Here is a 23,568-nt window from a genome sequence, read left to right on the forward strand (position 1 = left end):
CCCTTCACCCATTAGGGCTATTATAGTGGTGTACAGGTGGGTACAGTAGGTTTTTGTTGGATTTCGGACAGCTTAGCAGATTAGATGTGTACCTGGGAGTGTTTATATGAAGTCCACCTCAGTGTTCCCTAGGGTGCCCCATTGCTCTCCCAGGATGTCTGTGTGGCCAATCTACTAAGATTTCTGGCTTCTCGTACATCCCAATAGCTTGATTTTTTGGGGTTTGGCACTTAGTTGTCTTTTTATGAAAATGGACCAAAAACATAGAACACAAAATCCATTTAACATGTGGCCATTTTTGGAAAAAAAAAAAAAAAAAGGATAAACATTTTGCTGTTTCGAAAATGGCTATATTTCCTATTTGGATTTGGGTCATTTAGCGCAAAACATCCAAAGTCCTACTTAGACGTCATATCAAAAATGCCTCTCCACGTTACAGTCCTCAGTTTTGTAGGTGTCACTGTCTGGTACAAAAGATAGAATCCTTTTTTTAGTATCAACAATTTTTATTGGTGACAATTCAGAAATACACGCACATTCAAAAATATCTGTGTTTACAAAGATTCAAGGACAAAACTGTACCCAATAAAGACCAAACGAGATTTTCTGTCATCAAAGATAGAATCCTATCTGGAGCTCTCTTTAGGGAAGTGCAGTAACTGGGGGATTATCTGGGTTTTGAGAAGTAACCTGATGAAGTACTTCATTACATAAATGGTGGTGAATTCATGGAACTGCCTCCCAGTGGAGGAGGTGGTGGAGATGAAAACTATCTGAATTGAAGAAGACTTGGGACAAGTACATAGGATTTCTAAGGGAGAAGAAGGGATAGTAGATGTCATGGATGGGCAGACTGCATAGGCCATATAGTCTTTATCTGCCTTAAATTTTCTGTGTTTCTCTGTTTTAGTTGCCTGAAAATTGCCCTCTTTCAATGTGTTACTAAGAAGAAATGCTCCTATGCTCCTATTTAAATTGGTGGAGGAAAAGTAGACACATGTTATTTTTAAATCTTTACAAGTAATTTTCTTGTAAATTTGGGCAGACTGCATAGGCCATATAGTCTTTATCTGCCTTAAGTTTTCTGTGTTTCTCTGTTTTAGTTGCCTGAAAATTGCCCTCTTTCAATGTGTTACTAAGAGGAAATACTCCTATGCTCCTATTTAAATTGGTGGAGGAAAAGTAGACACACACTATTTTTAAATCTTTACAAGTCATTTTCTTGTAAATTTGATCACAAAGAATTTAGTGTGTATCTCCACTTGTACTTTCTATCCATGGCAAGTTTCACAATGAAAGTATGCACACTTTGTCCTAGTGTAGACAGTTTGAAAACTGCCCCTTGTATTTATTAATTTTTCCTAATATTTTTTAAAGTTTTTAGAGAAAGGTTGATGCCTGGTACTAGTGGTGTAACATATTTAAGGGGAAAATGTTTGTTGATCCTGCAAAATGAAAAGATTTTACACCTGTCATCAGCTGTTATTAGTAACATGTTTATTGCGTGAAGAGAGGATTTTCATTTGAGGAATGTCATTTGATCTGTTCCTAGGTTAGTGACCTTGGAAAATAGCCCATCTATTACTCCTGAGTTGCTCCGTATTTTTCAGAATATGTCTGCACTTCTTGGTAAGTGATAATGCAACATTTTAAGCAACAGAATAAATATATTATCTATAAAATCACAATTTTTTTAAAGAATGAATTATACGTTCTTGGAACACTATTGTGTAATAGTTTTAAACAAGTTTTACATAACTTTGGAACCCAACATATTTTAATGTGAGACTTTCCCTTGCTAAGCCTATTTCTAAAGCAGCAGTATTCAAGGCCTTTTTCAATTATTTTTTTTTCAGGTCATGCGCCACTGTTCACATTAGTACATGTTACCTGACAAAAGTTAGCAGGAGAGCACTGATCGTATCCTATTTAAGAGGCATTAGGTGCTCCCAAGTTAACTCTGCATTATCCAGATAGAGCACGCTAATGCAAATGCACTAGCTGGATAACTCTACCAAAAAAACAAAAGCTTGATTTTGCTTGCTGACAGGCAAATTATCCATGTTAAGTACTTTTTAGCACTTAATACAGTTTAGTAAAAGGGCCCCTTTGTGTTTTCAGTTGTCTTTCAGGTTTGTTGTTAAATGTAGCAATTTGAAACATTATAGAAATGCTTAAATATGGATAATGTATCTTTGATAGAACTAGAGTAAGTGGGATTATGAATGCTTTCTATGTTGGAGACATTGGTCTTAACAATATTTTAGTATGGGTTAAAAACATTAGCTTCTTATGGTTGTTATTTACATCTTCTTGTTAGATAAACACAGTGAACTTTGAAGTCCTAGTATAACCAAGCTATTCAAGGACTATAGGAATGCATTTGTTTGCCAGAACAGCTCAAGAGACTCCTTGTTCTGGTGGCATAACCATTTCAGTTATGAAGAGCCATACCTTTCCAAATTCATCACTACTTGTTTGTCCTGGGTACAGATGTACCTAACCTAAATGGACTTCACATCCAGTTTCCCTGGTCTGAGAAAACACCCTACCATCTAAGGGGTTTCAGAACTCATTTGTCCTGGTTAAAAGAGAAAGTTGGGAAGATATATTCAACCTGAGCAAGCAGGGAAGGTGAATGGGACTTGATATACAGCCTTTCTGTGGTTTTTGCAACTACATTCAAAGTGGTTTACATAGTATATACAGGTACTTATTTGTACCTGGGGCAATAGGGGGGGTTAAGTGACTTGCCCAGAGTCGCAAGGAGTTGCAGTGGGAATCAAACCCAGTTCCCTGGGATAGAAGTCCGCTGCACTAACCACCAGGCTATTCCTCCTCCTGTGTTGGAAGCTTCTGTTCTGAGATTGGGCCATCTCAGTTGGAATTAACTCCCAAGATTCACTTACCTGGAAGGGATGAAAAATGCTCTGGCAGAAAGTACAGTTGTCAGCTTTACCCATATACAGTGCTTTTTTTGTAGACAAAAAGGTGCCGGTACTCATTATGGGCGGGGTCACCACATATGGCACCACCCCTATTAAAGCCACACCCACATTAGCCACACCCCTTATATCAGCCATGGGGCATATAAACAGACATCATTGAAAATATTATACTAGTATAGGAGAAAAAATAATGTGATTTTTATTTTCATTATAAATAATTTCTGTAAGCTGTTACAGCTCCAGTATACCCAGTGCAAAATAAGACAAATTCCAAACACTAAAATGAAAATAAAATGATTTTTTTCTATCTTTGTTGTCTGGTGACTTTGTTTTTCTATCCATATTGGTCCCAGTCTCTGATTCTGCTGCTCTCTATCTGTTCTCTTAACTCCGTTTCCAGGGCTTCCTTTCCATTTACTTCTTTACTTTCCTCCTTTCTTCTTCTTTTGTTGCCCTGCATCCATAAGTAAAAGCTGGGTCCTCCTCCATGGAATTGACTGGAGGAGGTATAACGTGGATCCAGCTTTTGCCTATTTTCTCCATCCATGTGCAGTTTTTCTCCTCTCTTCCCTCATCTCCATCCATGTGCATCTTCTTCTTTTTACTTTCCTCGCCTCCATCCATGTCCAGCACTTCTCCTCTCTCCTTCCCCCCATCCATGTCCAGCATTTCTCCTCTCGCTTCCCTCCCCTGTATCCATATAAAGCAATATTTCTCTCTCCCCTCTCTTCCATCCAAGTCCAGCATTTCTCTTCTCTCCCCGCCAACTCCTCCATCCATCCATGTCCAGCAATTCTCCTCTCTCCTGCTCTCCTCTCCATCCATTTCTAGCATTTCTCCTCTCTCCCCTCTCATCCATGTCCAGCAATTCTCTCATCCCTGTCCTCCCCTCCCCGTCCAGCGATTCTCCTCTCTCCCCTCCATGTCCAGCAATTCTCTTTTCCCTGCCCTCCCCTCCCTGTCCAGCAGTTTTCTCATCCCTGTCCTCCCCTCCCCGTCCAGCGATTCTCCTTTCTCCCCTCCATGTCCAGCAATTCTCTCTTCCCTGCCCTCCCCTCCATGTCCAGCAATTCTCTCTTCCTTGTCCTCCCCTCCATGTCCAGCAATTCTCTCTTCCTTGTCCTCCCCTCCCCATCCAGCGATTCTCCTCTCGCCCCTCCATGTCCAGCAATTATCTCATCCCTGCCCTCCCATCAATGTCCAACAATTCTCTCTTCCCTGCCCTGCCCTCCCCTGCCCTCCCATCGATGTCCAGCAATTCCCTCTTCCCTGCCCTCCCCTCCCATCCATGTCCAGCAATTCCCTCTTCCCTGTCCTCCCCTCCCATCCATGTCCAGCAATTCCCTCTTCCCTGTCCTCCCCTCCCATCCATGTCCAGCAATTCTCTCTCCCCTGCCCTCCCCTCCCATCCCATCGATGTCCAGCAATGATCTCATCCCTGCCCTCCCCTCCCATGATTTCCAGCGATTCTCCGCCTCTCCCCTGCCCTCCCATCGACGTGCAGCGATTCTCCGTCTCTCCCCTGCCCTCATCTCTCCCATATCCAGCGATTCTTCGTCCCCCAGCCGTCCTCCTTCACTGCCTGCCAGCCAGCGTCGTACTCAGAAGCGAATGGTGCAGGCAGCGATTGGCTGGCAGCGTCGTAGCTTCCCTCTGCGAGTCCCGCCTACAACTTCCTGTTTACGCATAGGCGGGACTCGCAGAGGGAAGCTACGATGCTGCCAGCCAATCGCTGCCTGCACCGTTCGCTTCTGAGTCCGACGCTGGCTGGCATGCAGTGGAGGAGGACGGCTGGGGGACGAAGAATCGCTGGATATGGGAGAGGTGAGGGCAAGGGAGAGACGGAGAATCGCTGCATGTCGATGGGAGGGCAGGGGAGAGGCGGAGAATCGCTGGATATCATGGGAGGGGAGGACAGGAGGAGAAAAAGGTGCCAGTACGCCCTACCGTTGCGTACCGGCACAAAAAAAGCACTGCCCATATGTAGTGAACAGAATCTTCTTTTGGTGGGGAACTTTAAGGTAGAGGTTTTGCAGCAGTTCAGAACAGGAAAATACCAGTTTTTTTGTCCCAGAAAGAGGTCAGAAAGCAGTATAGTGTCAGATGTCTTCTCCCTACATTTATGCTTATTTCCCAATATCTCTAGTTGCATTAACATCAATAAAATTTAGAAGAGACCTAAAGTCTTTGATTCTTATAGTGTCTTCTTGGCTGAGAGTGATTTTGTTTTGAGTTGTTTGCAATTTATCCATCAGGAAAAAACAGTTGTTTGACATCATAGGACTGAGAATATTGCTGCTCCTCAGTCTTCAATCCTCATTGCTTGGCTATTGAGTGAAATTATATGCTCTTATGGTTTTATTTAACTGGTGCCTTGGGTACTTTTACCTTATAATTATAAATGGGAGAGGTTTACTATCTGGTATGAGGCAAAGCCCTAATTCCCTATTATTGTCCTCTAAGATCTGCTTATCTGAGTCTGGAAGGGTATGTTTACTAAGGTGCTGTTAGGTGTAAAAGTTAATGTGTAGTAAGTACTAAGGGCTAGATGCATCAACCAAACGTTAAAAAATCTAAATCGTAAAAGTGCTTAACGAATTTGAAACAATGAAGAATGCACAAAAAAACCAACTCAGAAATGTTCGGTGCGGTATTGAAAAGTACAATGTATCAAGCGTTTGTTATCCCCGTCGTTTAATTTGCTCCTTAAGCATGCGCAGAGAAGCCACAAACGGGGCGTGCGAGGGGGGGATCTCGACCTGCAAGCCTTTTAGCTGTCTGATCTAGCAGAAGAGTGCAGTTGAAGAAAACTCTAAAAAGAACGACCCTTGTAAATCCCCTTTTGTAACAAAAGACCTCTTTGCAGCTTGTTTACAGTACTGGGAAAATTGGCTTTAGGGGATAGCAGAGAGTGTTAATTTTCAAAGCTGTGGGAGAAGGGGAGAGACAGGATTTTTAAGCTGCAGGGAGAAGCAGTATGTTTTGTTTTGTAATGATGCAGGGGAAAGCGGAGAGCCACGTGTTTGTGTTTGTATCTCACTTTTCTTTTTAAACATGGTGGCTTGGATTTTTATGGTGCAGGGGGCAGCGAGGAGATGATAGCTCAGGCCTTAACGACAGGTCTGAGCACACGTAAAATTTCTGATGGTAAATGATTCGTTGCAATCATCGGTATGGTTAGTGCATTCCGAATTGTCCACATTTCAATGGTAGTTTCTCCTTTGCATTCCGTTTTTGTTAGCTGCTTGCTTCGTAGGAAAAAGGCCTTTAATGCATGCAACCGTTAGGAATGTCCTTCGTTAAAGGTTGTTAGAGGGTCGTTAAGGTTTAGTGCATCTAGCCCTAAGTCCATGTGGTAACTGCTGGAGTTTTAGTTAGCATTTGTCTTGCAGTTAACTGCAAATAGCAGTGCATCTGTGCTATGTCATTATGCTTGCCACTTTAAACAACAGAAACACCTGATCTCCAGCAGCATACCCATCCCCCACTCCTGAGCAGCATTGTGACAGTTAACTCCCTCCCCTCCTTGAGAGTGTTAGCCAAGTTCCCTCCTATGGTCTCAATATCAGCCCCTATATGTTCATATTTAGCTCTGCATTAAAATAGCTGTAAATTTGTGTGAGAATAATAATTGTGCAATACTTCTTTTCCTCTTACTTTTATGTAATTTTCTAACATAAAGGTTAGTTGCCTTTAATATTGCTCCTTTCAGTCTTGTCCGTTGCTGTTCTACATCCTTCAGCTGATCCCATCCCGCTAACTGTTCCTTGAGAAATTCCCCCATCTCGGCAAAGTTAGTTCCTTTGAAATCCAGGACCTTCAATCTCAAATGAGCCCTCCCTTCTGTTTTAATATTGAACCATACCATAAGATGATCACTAGATGCCAAATTGTCCACTACCTTGACATCAGAAACGCACTCTCCATTCGTAAGCACCAGGTCTAGAACAGCTCCATCCTGCGTCGGTTCCGTCACCCACTGCTGGAACAATTCTTCCTGTAGGGAATCTTAAGATCTCCTTGCTTCTAGATGACCCCACAGCCGGGACACCCCAATCAACATCTGGCATATTGAAGTCACCTATCAGCAGTATTTCCTCTTTCCTCAGTTTCTTTTCTGCGCAAAAGGATTGAGTCCCAGTATCGGATCCATGGGGATCCAGAGTTAATGAAGACCTAGTTGCCTCATGACTCTGGAGTTGTGGATCTGGCTCTCAAGAAAGTCAAGAGTACTAGGGATTACGCCTCTGCGCCCCTGGGGCAGGAGTCTAGGACTCTGGACTCTTTTGGGAGGAAGGCCTACCATTCTGCTGTGCTCGTGTCCAAGATCCAGTCGTACCAGCTCTACACGAGCATCCACTTGCGGAACAATGTGAGGCAGCTGATGGACTTGGTCGATAAGCTCCCATCGGAGCAGGCCAAGGCTTTTCAGGAGGTGGTCAGGCAGCTGAAGGCATGTAGAAAATTCCTGTCCAGGGGTGTTTATGATACTTTTGATGTTTCGTCCAGGGCCGCTGCTCAAGGTATAGTGATGTGCAGACTCTCATGGCTGCGTGCCTCTGACCTGGAGAATAGAGTCCAGCAGCGGATTGCGGATGCTCCTTGCCGGGGGGATAACATTTTTGGTCAGCGGGTCGAACAGGTGGTAGAAGAGCTCCACCAGCGGGACACCGCATTCGACAAGCTCTCCCACCGGACGCCTTCAGCATCTACCTCTTCAGGTAGATGTTTTTATGGGGGAAGGAGGAATGTTCCCTATGCTTCTAATAGGCATAGGTACAATCCACCTTCTCGCCAGTGCGCTCGTTCATGTCAACAGCGTGCGCCTCTACAAGTCCCTGCAGCTCCCCAGCAAAAGCAAGGGGACGGGCTTTTGACTGGCTCCAGGCCGTGTCTGTGCCATATGATCTGAAGGTAGGAAGGGGGTTAAAGTTTTTTCACCAAAGGTGGCCTGTTGTAACCTCCGACCGGTGGGTTCTCCAAATAGTTCGGCTAGGATACTCCCTCAATTTGATCTCCAAACCTCCAAATTGCCCACCGGGAGCTCAGTCCTTCAGCTTCCAGCACAAGCAGGTACTTGCAGAGGAACTCTCCGCCCTTCTCAGTGCCAATGCGGTCGAGCCCGTTCCACCGAGGCAGGAAGGGCTGGGATTCTATTCCAGGTACTTCCTTGTGGAAAAGAAAACAGGGGGGATGCGTCCTATCCTAGACCTAAGGGCCCTGAACAAATATCTGGTCCGAGAAAAGTTCAGGATGCTTTCCCTGGGCACCCTTCTTCCCATGATTCAGCAAAACGATTGGCTATGCTCTCTGGACTTAACGGATGCTTATACTCACATCCCGATATTGCCAGCTCACAGACAGTATCTTCAATTCCATCTGGGAACACAGCATTTTCAGTACTGTGTGCTACCATTTGGTCTCGCCTCCGCGCCCAGGGTGTTCACAAAATGCCTGGCAGACGTGGCGGCGTCTCTACGCAGGCTGGGAGTACATGTGTTCCCTTATCTTGACGATTGGCTGGTAAAGAAAACCTCGGAGGCAGGAGCTCTACATTCCATGCAGATGACTATTCAACTCCTGCAGCCTCTAGGGTTTGTGATAAATTATCCAAAGTCCCATCTTCTTCCAGTACAAAGACTCGAATTTATAGGAGCTCTGCTAGACTCCCAGACTGCTCATGCCTACCTTCCCGAGACGAGGACAGACAATCTTCTGTCCCTTGTTTCCTGGGTATGAGCATCTCAGCAGATCACAGCTCGGCAGATGTTGCGATTGCTCGGCCACATGGCCTCCACAGTTCATGTGACTCCCATGACCCGTCTTCACATGAGATCAGCTCAATGGACCCTAGCTTCCCAGTGGTTTCAGGCTGCGGGAGATCTAGAGGACGTGATCCAACTGTCCACAAGTTTTCTCACCTCCCTGCATTGGTTGACAATTCGCTCCAATTTGAACCTGGGACGTCCCTTTCAAATTCCTCAGCCGCAAAAACTGCTGACGACGGATGCGTCTCTCCTGGGGTGGGGAGCTCATGTCGATGGGCTTCACACTCAAGGGAGTTGGTCCCTCCAGGAAACAGGTTTTCAGATCAATCTCCTGGAGTTGCGAGCGGTCTGGAACGCGCTAAAGGCTTTCAGAGACCGGCTGTCTCATCAAATTATTCAAATTCAGACAGACAATCAGGTTGCTATGTACTACATCAACAAGCAGGGGGGCACCGGATCTCACCCCCGCTGTCAGGATGTGGCTTTGGGCTCGCCAGCACGGCATGTTTCTCCAAGCCACGTATCAGGCAGGCGTAAAACAACAGTCTGGCCGTCAGGTTGAGCAGGATTATGCAACCTCACGAGTGGTCTCTCAACTCGAGAGTAGTACGCAAGATCTTTCAAGCGTGGGGCACCCCCTTGGTAGATCTTTTTGCAACTCAGGTCAACCACAAGGTCCCTCAGTTCTGTTCCAGACTAAAGGCCCACGGCAGACTAGCATTGGATGCCTTTCTTCTTCATTTGGGAGAAGGGCCCTCCTGTACGCATATCCTCCCATACCCTTGGTAGGGAAGACTTTGCTGAAACTCAAGCAGGATCATGGAACCACGATTCTGATCGCTCCCTTCTGGCCGCATCAGATCTGGTTCCCTCTTCCTCTGGAGTTATCCTCCGAAGAACTGTGGAGATTGGAGTGTTTTCCAACCCTCATCACTCAGAACGAGGGGGCGCTTCTGCATCCCAGCCTCCAGTCCCTGGCTCTCACGGTCTGGATGTTGAGAGCGTAGACTTTGCATCCTTGGGTCTTTCTGAGGGTGTCTCCCGAGTCTTGCTTGCTTCCAGAAAAGATTCCACGAAGAGGTGTTATTCTTTCAAGTGGAAGAGGTTTGCCATCTGGTGTGACAGCAAGGCCCAAGATCCTCGTTCTTCTCCTACACAGACCCTGCTTGAATATCTTCTGCACTTGTCTGAGTCTGGTCTCAAGACCAACTCTGTAAGGGTTCACCTTAGCGCAATCAGTGCTTTTCATTATCGTGTACAGGGTAAGCCTATCTCGGGACAGCCTTTACTTGTTTGCGTCATGAGAGGTTTGCTTTTGTCAAAGCCCCCTATCAAGCCTCCTACAGTGTCATGGGATCTCAACGTCGTTCTCACCCAGCTGATGAAACCTCCTTTTGAGCCACTGAACTCCTGCCATCTGAAGTACTTGACCTGGAAGGTCATTTTCTTGGTGGCAGTCACTTCAGCTCGTAGAGTCAGTGAGCTTCAAGCTTTGGTAGCTATGCTCCTTATACTAAATGTCATCATAACAGAGTAGTCCTCCGCACTCACCCTAAGTTCTTGCCGAAGGTGGTGTCGGAGTTCCATCTGAATCTGTCAATTGTCTTGCCAACATTCTTTCCCCGTTCTCATACCCGCTCTGCTGAACATCTGTTGCACACATTGGACTGCAAGCGAGCATTGGCCTTCTGTCTGGAGCGGACAAGTCCATTCAGACAGTCCACCCAAATGTTTGTTTCTTTTGATCCCAACAGAAAGGGAGTGTCTGTCGGGGAAACACACCATCTCCAATTGGCTAGCAGATTGCATTTCCTTCACTTACGCCCAAGCTGGGCTGACTCTTGAGGATCATGACACGGCTCATAGTGTTAGAGCCATGGCAGCGTCAGTGGCCCACTTGAAGTCAGCCACTATTGAAGAGATTTGCAAGGCTGTGACGTGGTCATCTGTCCACACAGTCACATCTCATTACTGCCTACAGCAGGATACCCGACGCGACAGTCGGTTCGGGCAGTCGGTGCTGCAGAATCTGTTCGGGGTTTAGAATCCAACTCCACCCCCTAGGCCCGGTTTTATTGTGTTCCAGGCTGCACTCCCAGTTAGTTGGTTCTATTTAGGTCAATCTCAGTTATGTCCTCGCGAAGCCCAATTGACCAGTGTTTGTTGTTTTGAGTGAGCCTGGGTGCTAGGGATACCCCAATCGTGAGAACAAGCAGCCTGCTTGTCCTCGGAGAAAGCGAAGTTACTTACCTGTAGCAGGTATTCTCCGAGGACAGCAGGCTAATTGAGCTAATATAAAGCTCTGAACCAATAGTCTAAAATGACTTTCATGAAAATTTGATCTCACTGATCTAAGTTTTCTTAATTTCCATAAGAACCCTCCTGAACAAATTGTCCACCTGTGGTTAAAAAGATAAATTTGCATCTAGGATCACACCTAATACTCTTGAAGACCATTCAACCTTCAATTTATCATATAGTCCTATTTGGATGTCATCTGGAATACTACCTATCTGGTTAACAAACCTAGAACCTTTGTCTTTGTTGTATTCAATTTCAGCATTTTAGAAATGGGCCATAGTTTTAAATGTTCAGTGCACCTTTCTACTTTATTCTGGGCCTATTGGTTATTACCAGAAACAGGTATCAATATGAAGATGTCATCTACCTAAGAATAAATGATCTCATCTGAAGCCAAAGACAAGGAGCCAACATAACTCATAAATATATTTAAAAGGATTGGTGGAAGTGGAGACCCCCTGTGGAGCTCTACACTCGGGTGTCCAGACTTAAGAAATAACCCCCTTCATTTTAACCGCTTAATTTTGCTGAACCAGAAATTTATCAAATCAATATCAGTCCCATAATACATAACTACTCCAATCTATCAACTAACAACTTTGAACGCCGCCAACAGATCAAATTGAAGTGAAATAACCTCTAAGCTGGATGCCAATTAGGTCCTGACCTTTGTCATTATTGTCAATAATAATGTTTCAGTACTATGTAAGTTCAAAATCCATACTGAGAGGGAAGTTTAACTTCTAAATAGAAAGTTGTTGAGGTACCACTGACTCTATTTATTTAGTAAATAATGGAATGCTTGCAACTGGTCAGTAGCTGGATAAGTTCCAAAGAATCCAAATCTATTAATTTCAATATAGGAGTCACAATAATCCTACTGATAAAAGGGTGGAGGGGAAAAAATGTTTTTAAGATATTGTTCACAAGCAAAGTAATCAACAGTATAATTTCCATGGGTGGATTCTGTAACAAATAATGTGGACATGAATCAAGCAAACAAGAAGACTTGGAGAGTTTCTTCAGCATTGTTGAAATTTCTTGCACATTACCTGAAGAAAATGAGAATCAATATCTGTCTCCATAAACATCTAAAATAGAATGTCTATAGCAGAAACAGTAACATTGGCAGACTGAGACTCTTGCACTAGTGATTGCCTCAGATGAATAATCTTTTCTTGGCAGTATGAAGGCAAAATATCGGCACTAGGTTGTTCCTTTTGTTTGACTAAACCAGAAGTATCTTGTCAATTCCCTCATCAATTTAAATACTGTCTGTGTTCCTATTCTTCCACGTCTAACATCTTCCCTCTGTGTCCATATACCCCTATCTATGTCTGGCATTGCCCCTCTATGTCCATATGCCATCTGCATACACCATCTCCCCTTTGTGGATATGTCCCTATGCTCCCCTCTATGCTCATCATCATCCCTCTGTTGCTGTATACCTCCCTGTGTCCAGCTTCTCCCCTCTCTTTCAGCCACACACCAGTGTGTCTCTCCCTCCTTCATTTGTGTGTTGAATATTTCACTCCTTTCTTCATCCCTTTGGTTTGGTATCTCTCTTCCCCCTTCTCTCCCCTCCCCACTGCAGGTCCATCACCTCTCTCTCTTCCCTCCAGCCATCTCCCCCCCCCCCCCCCCCCCACAGGTCTAGCGCCTCTCTCTCTTTCCTCTAGCCCTGAAACCCTCCCATGGGTCCAGCGCCTCTCTCCCTTCCCTCCAGCCTCCCCCCATGGGTCCAGTACCTCTCTCTCTTCCCTCCAGCCTCCCCCCATGGGTCCAGCACCTCTTCCTCTTCCCTCCAGCCCCCCCTCATGGGTCCAGTGCTTCTCTTCCCTCCCTCCCTCCCTCCCCATGGGTCTGGAACTTTGTTTTGCTCCACTACAGTACTTCTACAATATGGAGTGGCAACATCAACAGTGATCCCCCTAGGCCTGCTCTGGGGCGTTCCCTCTGCCAGTCCTGCCTTCTGATGCAACTTCCTGTTTCACAAGACTGGTAGCAGAGGGAAGGACACACAGAGATGGTGAACCCGTGGGAGCGGTAATCGTGGTTATTTTTTTTTTTTAGTATGGGAGCAAGACTTTTTACCATTCCCGTGGGGCAGTAAAAGTTTTGCTCCTGCACTCATGGTAAATGGCCCAACTCTTTCTCTGTTAATGCAGTTAACCGCGGCCCCCATCCCCGTGTCATTCTCTAGTTTAAACATCAAAGGACTTTTTATCCTCTCACAGTTTAAAATGAACACAGTTCCAGGAATCACCACTAGAGATGGAAGTATCCATTGCTAATTTGGTGATTTCCTTTGATTAGAACTTAGACTTCATATAGGGGAGAATTCATCAAGATGTAGTAAAAGATCACCTTTTACCACATCTTGATTTCTTGCTGGATTTGGTAACTGCAGGATCTTGGTACTGCAGGTTGCTTTCAAGCCGCTTCACAATCAACGTTATTCTATGTGCATGGGAGCATCTGGCCACAAAGCTACAGCCCGATGCTTCTAGGCCCAATATGCCTGGGGCTGCATATAAGGCCCCACACCAGGCACCATTTTCCCTCCTGATCCCCCCCATGCAGCATTCCCTCCTCTGTCCCCTCTCTCCCTTGTGGCATCCATCCCTCTTGATAGGCCCCCCTGTCCACAAGAGGGCCTCAGGGCCCATAACCATGAGTAATTCTCCCTTCACTCCAGCCCAGCTGTCACCATATCCAATATGGTGCCCCTATCAATAGTCTTATCTTTAAATTACCACTAGTGATCCTATATCCATATAAGGAAATATTTTTCCAGAGTAGTAAAAATGGTTATCAAATATTAAGATAAAAATAAAATCTGCCTCAAATACATAAAAGAAATTAATTTGAAGCAGATTTAATTTTTGTCTTATATTTTGTAGTTTGGATTAGTGTCTTCTTTTGGGACTTGCTTTCTCTGTATTAATTTTTTATTGTGATATTGCTTTTTGTGATATATAGATATTTTATTTTTTAAGTTTTTTTTTTCTCAAAAACATTAAATTCTTATATATGTATAAAAAAAGTGGTACATGGTTATATGACATTTTGTAAGTTCTGCTCACATGGTTTTAATTCACACACTCAATTGCAAACCATTCTTTCAGAAAAGAAATCAGGCATGAACAGCTGTGCCTTCTAGAGAAGATGAGAATGAAATGAAATATAATTCCTTCAGGATCTGATTTTACACAATGAGAATTGATTAAATCTATCAGGATTCCTTATGGGAGCAAAGTGCTCATCAGCTGTGATCCTAAAAGCATATTCTTTGCAACTTTTACTTGGATTAATTTAGTACATTTTAAATTTTGTAAATCATTTTACATCAAAACTTTAACATTTTGTCTCCCAAGTGTGTGGTTCTGTCCAATATATGATTTTTTTTCTGACTTGTCCTTTTCTGTTTTACTACAAACAATGATGTCCCTTTGCCAAAAGAAAGGATTATTTATTTAAAAAAATTAGATTAAGTATTTATTTATTACATAATTTGTCTGCATGGAGGAAACCCAGTTCATTAAAGATTTAGGGTGGTAGTTATTAACATACATTAAAGCCCTAACATGTGTTGTTTGCCTGTTAAGACATGTTAAAAGGCAGTAATGTTTGTTATGTTACTGTGGGACACACATTAATGAGATGCAAAGCATGTAACTGCAAAGCTAACATTCACTCATTTAAGTATTTATATACCGCGTAGATCTAAGCAGTTTACAGTTTAATTTTAGAGGTATTGGGTCTGTCCCTAGTGGGCTCGCAATCTGAATAGTATGTTGTACTACTGTTGTACCTGGGGCAGTGGCGGGTTTAAGTGACTTGCCCAGGGTCACACGGAGCTGCTGAGGGAATTGAACCTGGTTCCCCAGGATCTCAACTCAATGCTGACCATCAGGCAGCAGTGGGAATCTAACCCAGGTCCGCATCCTGCTATACTAACCATTAGGCTACTCCTCCATGGGCCCATGTGAAGGTTGCAAATGCTTTTGCGGATGGGGTGGTCTTTGGGGGAAGGCTTATATTTGGGGGGGCATCTGGAGGAGAGGTTTTCAGGGCATGGAGGGCATCAGGAAAGGACCTTTTATTGAAGGAGGCATTAGGAGAGATTTCTTTAATATATCCTTGCAGATGGGAGAGGTTCCGAGGGATTGGAGAATGGCGGAGGTGGTCCCTCTTCACAAGAGTGGTGATAGGGAAGAAGCTGGAAACTACAGGCCGGTAAGCCTCACTTCGGTTATTGGAAAAGTAATGGAAGCGATGCTGAAGGAAAGGATAGTGAATTTCCTGGAAGCCAATAAGTTGCAAGATCCGAGACCACATGGTTTTACCAAAGGGAAATCGTGCCAAACGAATCTCATTTAATTCTTTGATTGGGTGACAGGAGAATTGAATCAGGGACGCGCTATAACGTAATCTACTTAGATTTCAGCAAAGCTTTTGACACGGTTCCCCACAGGAGGCTCTTAAATAAACTGGATGGGCTGAAGATAGGACCCAAAGTGGTGAACTGGATTAGGAACTGGTTGACGGACAGAAGCCAGAGGGTGGTGGTGAATGGAATTCGCTCGGAGGAGGGAAAGGTGAGTAGTGGTGTGCCTCAAGTATCGGTGCTGGGACCGATTCTGTTCAATATATTTGTGAGTGACATTGCCGAAGGGTTAGAAGGTAAAGTTTGCCTATTTGCGGATGATACTAAGATCTCTAACAGAGTGGACACCCGGGAGGGAGTGGAAAACATGAAAAAGGATCTGAGGAAGCTAGAAGAATGGTCTAAGGTTTGGCAATTAAAATTCAATGCGAAGAAATGCAAAGTGATGCACTTAGGGAATAGAAATCCTCGGGACACGTATGTGTTAGGCGGGGAGAATCTGATAGGTACGGACGGGGAGAGGGATCTTGGGGTGATAGTATCTGAGGATCTGAAGGCGACGAAACAGTGTGACAAGGCGGTGGCCGTAGCTAGAAGGTTGTTAGGCTGTATGGAGAGAGGTGTGACCAGCAGAAGAAAGGGGGTGTTGATGCCCCTGTATAAGTCGTTGGTGAGGCCCACCTAGAGTATTGTGTTCAGTTTTGGAGGCCGTACCTTGTGAAGGATGTAAAAAGAATTGAAGCGGTGCAAAGAAAAGCTACGAGAATGGTAAGGGATTTGCGTTAGAAGACGTATGAGGAGAGACTTGATGACCTGAACACGTATACTCTGGAAGAAAGGAGAAACAGGGGTGATATGATACAGACGTTCAAATATTTGAAAAGTATAAATCCGCAAACGAACCTTTTCTAGAAGTGCGAAGGCGGTAGAACGAGAGGACATGAAATGAGATTGAAGGGGGGCAGACTCAAGAAAAATGTCAGGAAGTATTTTTTCACGGAGAGAGTAGTGGATGCTTGGAATGCCCTCCCGCGGGAGGTGGTGGAAATGAAAACGGTAACAGAATTCAAACACGCGTGGGATAAACATAAAGGAATCCTGTTCAGAAGGAATGGATCCTAAGGAGCTTAGCCGAGATTGGGTAGCAGAGCCGGTGGCGGGAGGCGGGGATAGTGCTGGGCAGACTTACACAGTCTGTGCCCTGAAAAGGACAGGTACAAATCAAGGTAAGGTATACACAAAAAGTAGCACATATGAGTTTATCTTGTTGGGCAGACTGGATGGACCGTGCAGGTCTTTTTCTGCCGTCATTTACTATGTTACTATGTTCCCATGCCCTCTGAATCACATCCACCTCACCCCAAAGACCTTTCTCTCCCAATGCCGTCTCCAATAAAAGCCCCTTTCCTCATGCCCTCCCTGCCCTGAAAACCCCCTCCTCCAGATCCCCCCCAAATAGAAGTCCTCCCCCAAAGACCTCCCCATCCACAAAACCATTTGCAACCCTAACATAGGCCTGCAGATTGGCTACTTCCAAAGGAAATGAAGGTGCGATAAAAGCCTGTCTTTTACTACACCTTAAATATCACTCTTTGTGGTTCTCATTGATTTACTTATTTTATTTCCATCATATCGTATGCCTGTGATAGCTTTTATAACTTCATCAACAGGTAGCATTGATACTAAGTCTTGTGACAAATTGCTATTGCTCTTGTGACATGTTGCTATAGTTTGGATGGATAATATTAGACTTTGCAGAAGGATACTCAATTTGATGTAATTATAATACATTTACCACAGTGGTTCTATTTGGAGATATCCTAGATAAGTACATTTTTTATATTTTTCTGCACATCTTTTATACTTGACTGTGTTTGTTTCATACCTGGGAGATTTTTTGTATAAAATGTCTCTATGAGTTTTCATATCTTTACTTATGAGAAGGTACGTGATTATATGAATTAAAGCTGTAGGGCTCTTTCTTGGCTAAATATAGCTTACTGTGCTAGAAACAACTTACTGTATATTTTTTTAAATTATGTTTTTTTTTTCATTTTCTATATATAAGCCTGTATTGTCATTGGTTTCTCCTGTGGTAATGTCTATGAGAAATTGCTCTTTCATTTTTTACATGCATAGGTCCTGGCATGTTTGAAAGAGTGCTTAAATTGTCAACTATGAACAACTTTCTTTACCAACCATACAGTTTGTATTCTGGGGCTAGTCAAGATGATTAAATTTTTAGAAGTTTGCACTGCTATGGCTGATGCTTGTATAGAGGCAGTTTGGGCATTGCCAGATTGGCTGTGGTGATTCTGACCTTGGTAGAGGACTTTCCTTTAATTTTATTTTCATATTATAAGTTGCTGATGTTGCTTTAAAATGTATTTTCTCCATCTGGAACTGTGTGCGTTCTCCAAGAATGAGCTGAAAAAGTCTTTAGTGACCACTCCTAGATCTTGATGTGATATTCAAGTTGTTATGTCTGGCTTTTTGTGTACTCCAGGGAGCTAGCCCAATCTAATAGTTTCCCCCACAAATGTTACAGGTAGAGGGAAATAGGGACTAGAGTCCCTCACTTCATGGTGCACTGCACTGACGACGACCACTACTCCAGGGACCTGCATGCTGCTATAATAGACCTGGCTATAACATCTGAGGCTGTCGTAGAGGCTGCTAAATCATATTTGCATTCACATTTGTGTGTGGGGGGGGGAGGGGTCAGTGACCACTCGGGGGGGGGTGATATTGGGGAGTCACCCCTGATTCCCTCTAGTGATCATCTGGTCGTTTAGGGCACCCTTTTGAGTCTTATTCATTATAAAAACAGGTCTATCTCAAAACGTCTTAGTTTTAATCCTGGATGGTTTTGTTTTGTTCCATTATGGCTGAAAAACGTCCAAGTGTTAGGAACGCCCAGTCCCCGCCTTCAACATTCCCCTGACACACCCCCTTGTGATTTGAATGCACTTCTGACGGACTTCATAGAAAAACATATAAAAATTGGTTTTGAAAATATCAGTTTGGACGTTTTTGTGAGAAAAATGTCCAAATGCAGATTTATGCCACTTTTTGGATGTTTTTCTCCTTTGAAAATGAGCTCCATAGTCTTCCTGGCACACATTAAAACTACTTATTCATTTGATTGAATTTACAACACTTTATTACAGCATAATTATCTTGTTTCAAACCAAATAAACAAAATTTCTATTGAATACAATAATTGTGATGCCTTAATCCAAGGCATAACATTTGGAGGCTTAGAGCTTGCCCTATCTGTGTTCAGCTCTGCGTATTAGAAGAAGGAAATGAATCTGCTCTGAGGGGAGTCTGCTGCAATTAAAGGCATGCCCACCATTAAAGCATCCTGATCCTTTGCCACCAGTCCCTCAAAGAATACAATAACCTAGGCATACATGGATTACAGTGGTCTCTGGTAGATTATGACCTATGACAGAGATACCTACTCTCTCAAATAATACCATTAAAAAAAGATATCTTTTCTGAATTGGAAAAGTATGACAGTCCTGAAATGGAATCCAGTTAGGAGCCAGGCATAAACAGTGATACTCAGCAGACACAAAATCACCAAGGCATTGATAAAACAGCTCAAAAAGAGAAATATACTTCTGGGTGACTTCATTATAAGAGGGAGTGCCTCTGTTGGGAAGCATACTTTTGATGAAAGAAGCAACTGGCAGCTGAAAATAAAATGAGGTAAGTGTGGTTTTGAATACTGGAAGTATATTATTTATTGGATGAAGCACTCTTTAAAATAATTTACCATTTTATAAGTACATAAGTATTGCCATACTGGGACAGACCGAAGGTCCATCAAGCCCAGCATCCAGCAGTGGCCAATCCAGGTCACAAGTACCTGGCAGGATCCCAAAACTGTACAATACATTTTATGCTGCCTATTCTAGAAATAAGCAGTGGATTTTCCCCAAGTCCATTTTAATAATGGTCTATGAACTTTTCCTTTAGGAAGCCACCCAAACCTTTTTTAAAACCCCGCTAAGCTAACTGCTTTTACTACATTCTCGGGCAACGAATTCCAGCGTTTAATTACACGTTGAGTGAAGAAATATTTTCTCCGATTCGTTTTAAATTTACTACTTTGTAGCTTCATTGCATGCCCCCTAGTATTTTTTGAAACAGTAAGCAATCGATTCACGTCTACCCGTTCCATTCTATTCATTATTTTACAGACCTCTGTCATATCTCCCCTCAGCTGTCTCTTCTCCAAGCTGAAGAGCCCTTGCCACTTTAGCCTTTCCTCATAGGGAAGTTGTCTATCGCCTTTATCATTTTCGTTGCCCTTCTCTGTCTCTTTCCTAACTCCACTATTGGGCTCATTTTCGAAAGAGAAGGGCGCCCATCTTTCAACGGAAAGTAGTTGACGGTGCCCAAAATCGGCCTTCATCCCTAAGGGCTATGGTAGTGGTGTACAGTTGTGGGGAGTGGGTTTTGGGGGGCTCAACACACAAGGTAAGGGAGCTATACACCTGGGAGCTTTTTCTGAAGGTCCACTGCAGTGCCCCTTAGGGTGCCCGTTTGGTGGCCTGGCATTTGAGGGGGACCAGTGCACTACGAATGTTGGCTCCTCCGACGACCAAATGGCTTGGATTTGGTAGTTTCTGAGATGGGCGCCCTCGGGTTTCATTATCGCCGAAAATCGGGGACGACCATCTCTAGGGACAACCATCTCTAAGGTCGACCTAAATGTGGAGATTTGGGCGTCCCCGACCGTGTTATCAAAACGAAAGATGGACGCCTATCTTGTTTCGATAATACGGGTTTTCCCGCCCCTTCACGGGGATGTCCTGCGAGGACGCCCTCGGGAAAACTTGGGCACCCCGTTTGATTATGACCCTCCACGTCTTTTTTTGAGATGTGGTGACCAGAATTGAACACAATATTTGAGGTGCGGTCGCACTATGGAGCAATACAATGTCATTATAACATCCTCATTTTTGTTTTCTATTTGTTTCCTAATAATACCTAACATTATATTTTCTTTCTTAGCTGCCGCTGCACGCTGAGCAGAGGGTTTCAACGTACCATCACCGATGATGCCTAGATCCCTTTCCCGGTCGGTGACTCCTTATGTAGAGCCTTGCATTACATAGCTATAATTTGGGTTCCTCTTTCCCACATGCGTCACTTTGCACTTGCTCACTTTAAATGTCATCTGTCATTTAGATGCCCAGTGTCATAAGGAAGGGGGATAATCGAACGGGGACGACCATCTCTAAGGGCGCCCATCTCTAAAGAGGGCGTCCATCTTTCGTTTCGATAATATGGTCGGGGACGCCCAAATCTCAGCATTTAGGTTGACCTAAATGCTGAGATCGTTGACCTTAGAGATGGGTGACCTCGGTTTTCGTCGATAATGGAAACCGAGGACGCCCATCTCAAAAATGACCAAATCCAAGCCCTTTGGTCGTGGGAGGAACCAGCATTTGTAGTGCACTGGTTCCCCTCACATGCCAGGACACCAACCGGGCACCCTAGAGGGCACTGCAGTGGATAGAAATTCTATGTAAGAAGGGAAAGAGTATACTGGAGAAGGACTGCTATACTACCATCTGCCAGGACAAAACGAACAGACAGATGAAGAAATTTTAACAGAAATTAAGAAAGCTGGGAAATTGGGTAACTCTGCTGTTTAGTCCTGAATCCTGTTGCTAACGTTACATCCTTATTCTTCTATAGTTTTCATGTACTCAGTTTCCTCTTTAACATATGACGCAACCCCCCCTCCATTTGATTTACTCTATCATTGCGATATAATTTGTACTGTGATAACACAGTGTCCCATTGATTGTCTCCTCCTACCAGGTCTCAGATAAGCCTATTATATCTACCTCTTCATTTTGTTCTATATACTCTAATTCTTCCATCTTATTTTTTAGATTTCTAGCATTTGTATACAGACAGTTCAAATTGTGTGTTTTCCCTGCATCTACAGGCTGCTTAGATGTTAATGAGGATAATTTGCTTCCTTTACTCTGTTGCCTTTTAACACTCTTGGCTTTGTTTTTACCATAGTTGAAACCTCTCTTTTGGGATTCCCTAAATGTCCTGTGTACAAAATTCTGGGTAATTTCCTATCTTCAAGACACCTCAGACCAGCTGAAGGTATCCCAAATACCGGAATGTCCCCTAGGCTGCTTCTAATGTTACCTTACTGACTCCACCCAGGGGAGAAGTGCACTTTTCTCCCCTGGTATAGAATGCAGACAATTATCAATAGAAAGAATGAGAGAAGAGCACGGGAGATAGGTTAAAATATGAAGTTAATTATCTTACCCACAGCAAGCAGTCAATTATAAGAATATAGGCATATATTTATTTATTTATTTATTTATTTTTTGTTACATTTGTACCCCGCGCTTTCCCACTCATGGCAGGCTCAATGCGGCTTACATGGGGCAATGGAGGGTTAAGTGACTTGCCCAGAGTCACAAGGAGCTGCCTGTGGGGATTCATCAGACGGAGCGGCCGGGAGGCCAGACATGCCTATGATGGTCTCCCCTTTGCATTGGAGCTGTCAGTTCTTAAATATCCTTTTTGGCCAATGATATTTCCATCTAATTTGACCGTTACTGACCTTTGTTCCATCCCTAAACCACTGATTTGCACCACTCCGCCCAAACATCCTCCTTCTGCTTTTCCACACCTGGACTTCCCGATGCACCCATTGGTCACCTGACCACAAAGTTCTTATTTTAACTTTCACCTGCCAATTTCTCAAGCTATTCTCATCAGAGCTACATTTCGATATCCGTCAGCTGCCGACTGTCAAAAGACGTGTCACTGAAACTTCTCTTTTTTTAGGGTCAGACAGCCAATTTGATTTTAATTCAGGCCTTGCTCATCAAAAGCACAAACCAAGCCTGCTTGGCCTATCTTTCCCAGAGATAAGTAGTGACACTATTATACACCTGTTTAATAGTATCCTTCAAGGATGTTCCACTCTGAACCATATGCTCTTGAGCGACTGTCAGCTCCCCCCCCCCCCCCCATTCTAGTTTAAAAGCTGCTCTACCTCATTTTAATATGTTAGTTCCAGCAGCCTGATTCCATCCCAGTTATGGTGGAAGCCACCCTTTCCCAGAATGTTGCCTAGTTCCTAACAAATCTAAATCCTTCATCCCTGTAATATCATCTCAACCACTCATTGAGACTTTGGAGCTCTACTTGCCTCTTTCGTCCTGAAATTCAGGGAGACATGCAGTGCCTAAAATACAGGAAGCTGCTTTACATACAGGTTGGAAACCATGCATTTATATATTTGAAGGACCACATTAAAGATGATTTCTGTAATCTATTCTTTTAAGGACTTGAGCTATAAAATACATACTAAATAAGTATTAACTGGGCAAAGTTCTGAGATTGTAATACAGAACTAGCCCAGTCTTCCAGATAAAGTTTTATTAATTGGATGAAACAATTGAGATTTTTCAGTAGCATTTGAGTGTTTTGAAATTTGCCTTCTGTGATGTTCCTGCTCCTTTCTAAAACTCTTCAAATTAATTAACTGTCAAAGAGGGAAAAACTTTTAATGGTTTTGTTCAACCTAAATTTGATTCAGCTTGTGTGCTACAGAATCTATTTCATTGTGATAGAGTGTATAGAAAACTGCAGCTCCCCTTAAACACAGAGCCATCTTAAGAGGGCTAAGTGAGAATGAGTGCTTCAGCCAGCCAAGTCAAACCCTAGACAAGCTAGAGAGGCCCAGAGAGGAAGGGAAACAACCTCCAGGACTGACCTCAAGATTTCAAGGGCCTAATAAGAGATTTGCAGCTGGTATACTGCAAGGTAGGAAGCAGTTTTTGCTTTGCCAGAGAGAGAGGGACAGGGACATAAGGAGATGGACCCCAAGAGACTTAAAGGCAGGTTTGTAGCTATGTATCCTGCAAAGTAGGGCAAGCTAAAGTTTGTACTTTCTTCATAACTGTGTATTCGTTTGGTGGGTGGGCAGAGACCAGACCCCAATTTAAATGGGCATTTGTAAGCTGGAAAAACCTGTGAGGAAGACATGTCTCTTTATATTTAGACTTTTAAATATTTGAATAAATCATTTTGTTTGCCTCTGAGCTGTTGTTTGGCTGCATGTTTAACGGCCCAAGCCTCCAATGCTTGCATACATTAT

The 23,568-nt window shown here is 43.7% G+C and overlaps 1 protein-coding gene across 4 annotated transcripts in view; it reads left to right on the forward strand.

The window, feature by feature from the left end:
- IPO11 (importin 11) overlaps positions 1 to 23,568 on the forward strand; it is an 813,637-nt gene that overhangs the window by 267,041 nt on the left and 523,028 nt on the right. For all 4 annotated transcript variants that reach the window (XM_030193171.1, XM_030193174.1, XM_030193172.1 and 1 more), the window contains one exon: positions 1,553 to 1,629. In XM_030193171.1, coding sequence (XP_030049031.1) covers positions 1,553 to 1,629 — 77 coding nt within the window. The remainder of the gene's footprint in view (positions 1 to 1,552; positions 1,630 to 23,568) is intronic.

The sequence above is a fragment of the Microcaecilia unicolor genome, chromosome 2, assembly GCF_901765095.1.
Source record: "Microcaecilia unicolor chromosome 2, aMicUni1.1, whole genome shotgun sequence".
In the NCBI taxonomy this organism is placed as follows: Eukaryota; Metazoa; Chordata; class Amphibia; order Gymnophiona; family Siphonopidae; genus Microcaecilia; species Microcaecilia unicolor.